Here is a 7,443-nt window from a genome sequence, read left to right on the forward strand (position 1 = left end):
CATAGAATCCCCTCCTGTGCAGAGAAAGAGCTGGCTTACACAGACTGTGTTTGCATCCATCTGAATTTACCAGAGTATTTGGAGATCCTGTGAGACCGTTCGACTGCTCTGGCTCCTCCTCGCCTTGATCAGATTGGTGCGAGTAGAATTAGAGAGGCTGACTTGCAAGCAGAGACAGAGATCTGCCAGGCCAATTATAAATGTGTGCATCTTTTTTTACTGTCTTTAATGGAATTACTGTTATTAGTGTTTGTTTATTGTTTCAATATTTGTTAGCTTTTATTGTAAACTGTGTTTTGGTAGTGCACTGAAGGAATCCCAGCTCTTTGCTGCTGGATGGAAAACCAACCAGTGTAGCTTACTGGGTGGAATCAAGATGAAGTGAAATAAGCTCATTTTTTTTGTGGAGAATGGGAGACTCCCTTGGTGCTGATGATTCTTTGTTAGTATGAGCAGAGTAGATCATTGAAGACTGAGGTGTTCATTAAAATTGTTTATGAAGCACCTTGAGATCCTCCTGTGAACAGAAGTGCAAGATGTGACTGTTTCTTTGTATTATGTTCTCCTGCAAAGTCTCCTCTGGGGAAAAGGGTGTGAAAGCAATGTTTCCTGAGTGTTTCTGGCTGTTTATCTCAGCGGATACCCACACTCCAGCAGCAGAAGTCTTTAGGCTGGAAAGGAAACGTAACCTAGGGCACCAGCTAATGAAGAGGTGAAAGCAGCGTAGGAAAATGATGTGGAAGCTGAGCTGAGCAGATCTGAAGGGAGAAGTCAATGAAAGGGGCCCATGGTCACCAGGGGGAAGGAAAGCAACTGTAAACACTGTACAAAGCACTGTAATCATCCGATTTTTGTCAGTGTGGAAGCAATGTGATTGCTTTGCTAACAGGATGGAGCCAGCTCTGCAAAGCAGCTTCCCATGTGGATGCTGAGAGTTGGAAATGTGTAGCATAAATTGACGAAAGGTTCTGAGTTTGAGTGTTGTTTGTTTTTCAAGGAGAAGAAAAAGGAAAAGAAAGTGCTAAATTACATTGCAGTGAGAACGAGCACCCAGTCCTTCTGGGAAATCTTCAGGATGGCAGCCAAGCGCTGCCTCATCGTGCTGCATGTGCAAGCTGCTCTGCTCATCCACTGGGTTTCAGATGTTACTTGGATTAATGTAACCGGGGGTGAGGGGGCTGGGGGGTGTTTGACTGCCTCGAGCTAAGCAAAGCTGTGGAAGTCTCAGGCCCAGGAGCTGACATGTTCTCTTGTCTCTGGTGGTTTAGTGGAGGTGTACAACTGTGCGACTGGGAGTGCCGACTGCTCTCAGTGCCTGGGGAGGGAGGACCTGGGGCACCGCTGTGTCTGGAGTGAGAGCAGCTCCAGCTGCAGGCTGCACACCGAGTTCCCCCACGTCTCAGACGTCTGCCCAGCTCCAGAGATCAAGAAGGTAAGACCCAAACACAGCGTGGAGGGCACGTGTGGCGTGGCGGGTGGTGTGGGGGGCTAGAACTGCCTGAGGGCAAAGGAGGAACCATGCCTTGTCCCTAGCACTGGACAGGGTCAAGACCAGCGCTGAATTACTCACTGACTTTCTATGCTGCTTGAGTCACCTGATGCCACGGACATCTTGCTAGTGACAAGATCCAGTCTTCATCATGTTAGTAGGAAAAACAACAGCAGCACAATCAGAATGCCCCAGAGTTCTTTGGGTTGGTAAAAGTGAGGAGGATTTGTAGGGTCGGCTGAAGGATTCTCATCAGAAATAGTGTTTAATGGAGCATAGCTGAAATGTGAACCTGAGCCCCATCTCCAGGCACATGCTCTGCAGTTCTGCTGAGATTAAGACTGGCAGAAGGACCTCTTGGCATTATGCATTTTGAAATGAGTTTTATTTAAATTGTAGTTGAATGAATGTTTTTTGGGAGCTTTTGGATCTGGGGTTTTGCTTAGAGCAAATCTTAAAATGAGCTCCCTAGGGAAGGAGAAGTTGGAGAGGCGAAACAGCTAATGTGGACATCAAAGCCAGCAAGGATATGGGCTTTCTCTTCTTAGGGAGGCATGTAGCAATAGCTGCTCCAAATCTGGGTGCTGTAACACTGTGTGGAGAGACTGCAGGATCCCCATTGCCTGCCTCTTCCATCTTGTCACCATGGGAGAGGTCATCCCCCATGAGCCTGTCCTTCCCCCATTCACATCAAGTGTTATCAGCACCTCACCAACAAATAATGGGAGGAAACCACAGTTCAGGTCGCAGAGCGTCACAGGACTCTGTTGCTGTTTCCTTAGCAAATAGAAGCTGGGAAATCCAAATCCTCTGGAGTCACGCGAGCAGCAAGCCCTCGCAGAGCCCTCCTAGAGGGGATCAATGCAGCAGGGGAAGGCGGGCACTGAGCCTGGTGGTGGGTCCTGACCAGCCCTGCCCAGCTTCACCAACTGATGCCACCAGGCACGTTGGGCTGGCTTTGTGTGCCATTGCCTTTGCCAAGGGAAAAGAGCCATTTCTGAATTGGTGGGATTTGTCTCACCTGCTAAATAGTGCAGTCACACTGCCCAGGGATGCCCCTCATCACACCCAGCACCCTGTCCCCTTGCAGCAGTGGGGTTGGCAGCTGCCAGGTGAAAAAACAGTGGCATAGGGGATGGATGGATGGAGAATGGCCTTATCCTCCCATGGTGCTGGGCTCATCCTGCACTCCGGGGTGCCACAGTGCTGGTGTCTTGGCCACGCTCCACACATCAGGACACTTTGTCTTATTTTTGTCTGGAAGGCCCCTGCTGTGTTCGGGACAGTCCTTAAAAACGTGATGGCAGGACTCTCTCTTCCCAGCACATTAGCATCCCTCCTCTGGGTTTGTCTCTGCCCCAACTCCATTTGAAGCTATGGTGTGGAAGGAGTGATGTTTCACCCCAGATGTGTTTGCATCTGGAGTAATCCCAGACCAAACCCAGCACAGAAACGCGATGACTTCTCAACTGCAAAGCTGCAGCAAGGAGAGCGTGGTGGCGGGCACACTGTGGGGTGAGCAAGGGCATGAGAAGCAGTTCCATCTTCTTCATGGGGGCCAAGCGGCAGGTGGATGCAGGCGGAGGCTCAGGGATGAAGGCACAGAGCTTCCTGGTGGTTCTCCTTCAATCTCTCCCTTGGTGCCACAGATCGAGCCGCTGCGTGGTCCGCTGGAAGGGGGAACACTGCTGACCATCCGTGGGAGGACCCTGGGCCGCCGCTTCAGCGATGTCCTCGGTGCCGTCAGGATTGGCAGTGTGCAGTGTGCTCCACTGCCTGACAGATACCTCGTCTCAGAGGCGTGAGTGCTGGAGGAGCCAGGGAGGAGGTCCCTGTCCCCACTGTGTCCTCTGCCCGTGCCTGTCCCTCCCGTCCCCATCACTCACCCCGTTTCCACCAGCAGAGCATGGAGGAGGAGGAGGCCAAGAGCTCTGCCCCTCTGCCATCCGCATGACTGCCAACCTCCTCTTTCCTGCCCACAGGATCGTATGCCAGACCGGAGAGGCTCAGGAGGCGTTTTCTGACGTGGTGACGGTTAACGTGAGCCGGGAAGGGAGGTCCAGGGAGCGGTACTCCTACGTGGTGAGTAGCTGCCTCTGGGATGTTTCTTTGGTGATTCCTGCACCCCTTAAACAATCCCACAGCCCCACACCTCCAGCTGGCTTAGAAAGAGGATCCACAACAAAAGATGTCGGGGTCCTTGAGGAGCCGCTGACCCGTCTCCTCTCCTGTGATTACCTGAGCTCGGTCTGGCGAATCCAGGCTTGAGCGCAGCGGCAGGACTGCAGCCAGGCTGTCGACAGGCACAGCCCTGCTCCCATCTCACCTCCTGGGGTGGTTTATCACTCATGCTGGCTGTATCACTGTTTCTCCTGCTATAAAAAGGAGCTCATTTTTCTTCCTCCTCTTTTGCTAAACTGCCATTACAACCTGTGAGGTTTTTTTGAGATTCTTTGTGCTATACAAGTTATGTACCATGGACTCACATGATTTCAAACTGGTATTTTCTGCTGCAGAGATTGTCTTAGTTTTTGCATGAGAATAATGTGTAGGGATTAGACTTGAGCTAACCCTGTGTCATCATACAAAGAAAAGCCCTTTATAGTTCTGCACTGTACCATCTCACAAAGATAACTTTCATCTCTATAAACCTGAAAGAAATCCATGCAGCTCTTCTCTTTCCTACAAGCACCCTCGTCTCTGGCCAGTCGCTGTTCACGGGCAGTCCTGCGTGGACTGGGTGCCAAGGGCATGCTGTTTACTCAAGTCTTTGTGCTGCTTCTGTTGCTGTAGCTGGGGAAGAATAAACCATACTGCAGAGTGGTGGCTTGAAAGAAGCCTTGAGCCCCAGGAAAAGACATTTTATTCCTGGTACCCATTGTGAGGAATTTAGGGCAGGATCATGGAGTGTAATTCCCCACCCTGCAGCCGATGGTGTGTGAGGTGTTTCGTTCAGGGAGGTTTACACAGCAGTGCTCGTGGCAGAGCCAGGCCTGGCAGTGCACCAGGAGGGGACCGGTGAGGTGAGGTGAGGTGAGGTGAGGGCACTGCTCGGCTTGGCTCAGTGGTGGTTCCCAGGAGGATGTTGCTTTGGGACCCATTCCCATCATTTCCAGACACCCATGTCCACATCCAAAATGTCTTAGAGATCCAGCAGACTGAAGCAGAGCGAGGTGCCACGGGGAAACAACCCAGTAATGGACCATGGGTTTGGGATTTCTGGCACATTGCCATTGGGATGTGTGTGCTGACTTGGACACATCACCCGCTGCTGGGGCAATTGTCTGGTTGACAAAAGAGGAGAAGAGCCTGAAGAGTGGGAAAGGGCTGGGCAGCTTCTTTGCCAGCTTTCAATGCACAAGGAAAAGCCCCCTCAGGAAACACCTGTAAAAGCACCAGCGCTAAACAAAGCAAGAGGAGCAAAAGCCAGTCACTGAACTCAAAATGGGTCTGTGGCAGCTCTGTGCTGGCAGCTCCTGGGCAGACCTAAGGAGAAGGCTGTCCTCCCAAAGTGGGAGAGGAGCCATTTTCTGCTTGGGTGGCATAGCAGAAAGCTGTCTGGTGTCTGTTTATCTCAGCAAAGCTTGGAGGAGTGATGGGAGAGTACCCTGCTTTGTGCATGCCTGTGTTGGGGAGTGCAGCTGCATGATTTGTAGCTGGTGGTGTGTTCCACACCATTTACAAACTAAGCAATGCTCTTTAGTTTTATTGATTCTTCTCTCACATATGATGGCATGAAGATGGAGTAGACTACACTGTGCAAGACTGGTCCTGGTGAGACCTGAGCTTGAGCACTGGCAGCAGTTTACCTGGAAAAGTTTAAAAGAATCTTAGAACTGTCCTTCCCAAGAAGGTCCTTTGTAAAATAACAAATATTGTTTGTGTGCTACACACAAAGCCCCTGATAGATATATCTAAAAGAGACAGAATTGAGCTGAGGGGGAGGGAGAAATGTGATGGAGACTTCTCCAGGACATTATAGCAGGCTATGGATGAGCTGAATTTGCAGAAGTTGCGATAGAGGCACCAGTGCTGGCAGTGCCCTGAGAGCAGGAGCCACTGAGGGGAAGAGCTGGAGGGCTTTGGGGAACATGAGTAATTCTCTCTGCTGTTGTTGTAACGGCACATTTGAATGCATAGGTTAGGGGCGAAGGGCAGGAGACAGCCACCTGCAGACACTCGGGGAAATACAAGTTAACAGAACAAATCCTGTGGAAATGGGTCATGATCAGAAACAACAGGGGAAATGGCTGTAGAGGAATAAAGCCGTCTGAGCGCAGGACAAGGGCAAGGATAGCTTGTTTGTGTGGCTGGGATTGACAGGGAAGGGCATTAGCCCAAGGCGGTGAGAAGCAGCTTAGCACACGTTCTTCAGTCCACCCCAGCGCGGTTCTGTTCTGCGGCTGCGGCGAGGGACGGGCTGCAGTGGTGAGCCAGCTTCAGCCAACTTCCGCAGCCCCACGGGTCTCCTGCCTCCAGGGTTTGTGGTGTTTGACAAGGAATTACCAAAAATGCCTTATGGAAAGGTCTTGGAATAATTATTTGCTCTGCCCTTGGTGTTCTATCCAAACCGGGGCAGGGAAGTTGCCCGGCAGACTCTCCTGGGTTGCTCTGTGAAGCAGACACGAGGGTTCAGTGCTGCATTAGTTATCAAAGCCTCAAGCTCATGAATCTCAGGAAGATTTCCAGAGGCTGCAAATGCAGATAACATACATACTAATTTCTGCTGAAAATGTCGAGAGGCAAAGTAACTTCCTCCTTAGTTCCTGTCGCCTCAAGAGATTCAGATTTGAAGCTTCCTTAAGAAGGAGTTTGATATCCAGTTATCCACACCCAGGTGGCTGTTTTCACAGATCTCGAGGCCATCACCCAGCGGGGCTTTAGCATTATCTTTGTATTCAGGAGGAAATAGGTCTGGAAGGGCAGAGATGGTGGGAGCTGGAATGAATGAGAAATTTCCTTTTCTTGAGGGACTTTGAGCTGTTGCCAGCTCTGGACCTTCCATTGGAAATCTCAAGGGACTGGTGGGATTCTGGAATCCAGTTTGGACTCATGTCTCATTTACTGCCAGAATTTAGGGACTGCAGAGAATCACAGAGGTTTCATATGATCTCGCTCCTCTGCACTTGTACCTCTCCCCTTGTTCTGAAACCCTGCCAGCAAAAGCTTTTGCTGTGCTGCTGTTTCAGAGCCTCACAATATTGTATACTTAAATTTACTGAAGCAATTCCCGTGTGCACTGTGGAGTATGCAACTGTGAATTTACCAGGCTAGAAAACACATTTCCCCTTTGTTTTCAGCTTCCCATGGTGCAGTCCATAGCTCCCCTGAGTGGCCCGAAGGCTGGAGGAACCCGAGTGACCATCAGAGGCAGCAGGCTGGACGTTGGCTCTGAGCTCCGTGTCCTTGTCAATACCTCCAAGCAGTGCACCAACCTCAGGTGGGACCGGGTCTGGGGGCTGGCGTTGAACTAGTGACAAGAGCCAAAGCATTAGGAAGGTCAATATTGTCCCCCAGGAGATGAGGAAAAGCTGGGGTTTTGGTGGGGGGCAACCCAGCATGCTGCTGAGCCTTGGAGCCAGCATAGCAGCACCACCAGCCCACTTGGCTGCTGCCTCCTTGGTTTCAGTGCCCCGCCAGCCTGCTGTGCCCGGGGCAGGGAGGCAGAGCTGCGGTGCGGGTGCCTGACACAGGACAGGTGAGTTTCTTTGCCAAAGTGACTGTGCTGGTGTTGCCATGATGTGGGGGTGGTGACCAGCAGCAAACGAAGTGCTTCTCATGCAGTATTCACAGCGCACTGCCAGGCCCCTGGCATGGGCTGGGACAGGGACTAAAACCCTGGCAGCAGAGCGGACGTGGGCTTCATTCCCATATCTGCTGGGGACAGAAGGCACCTGGGCACCCAGGGTCCCGCTCCCACGGCAGCTCACTGGTTGGAAGAAACCCCTCCTCCT

The 7,443-nt window shown here is 51.4% G+C and overlaps 1 protein-coding gene across 1 annotated transcript in view; it reads left to right on the plus strand.

The window, feature by feature from the left end:
• The window catches only part of PLXND1 (plexin D1), a gene marked incomplete at its 5' end in the record, with an annotated part of 59,199 nt that overhangs the window by 19,071 nt on the left and 32,685 nt on the right, over positions 1-7,443 (plus strand). Inside the window, 4 exons of the mRNA XM_010175999.1 lie at positions 1,269-1,432; positions 3,139-3,290; positions 3,472-3,571; positions 6,790-6,929. Coding sequence (XP_010174301.1) covers positions 1,269-1,432; positions 3,139-3,290; positions 3,472-3,571; positions 6,790-6,929 — 556 coding nt within the window. The remainder of the gene's footprint in view (positions 1-1,268; positions 1,433-3,138; positions 3,291-3,471; positions 3,572-6,789; positions 6,930-7,443) is intronic.

This window comes from Antrostomus carolinensis, unplaced genomic scaffold, assembly GCF_000700745.2.
Source record: "Antrostomus carolinensis isolate BGI_N321 unplaced genomic scaffold, ASM70074v2 scaffold34079, whole genome shotgun sequence".
NCBI lineage: Eukaryota > Metazoa > Chordata > Aves > Caprimulgiformes > Caprimulgidae > Antrostomus > Antrostomus carolinensis.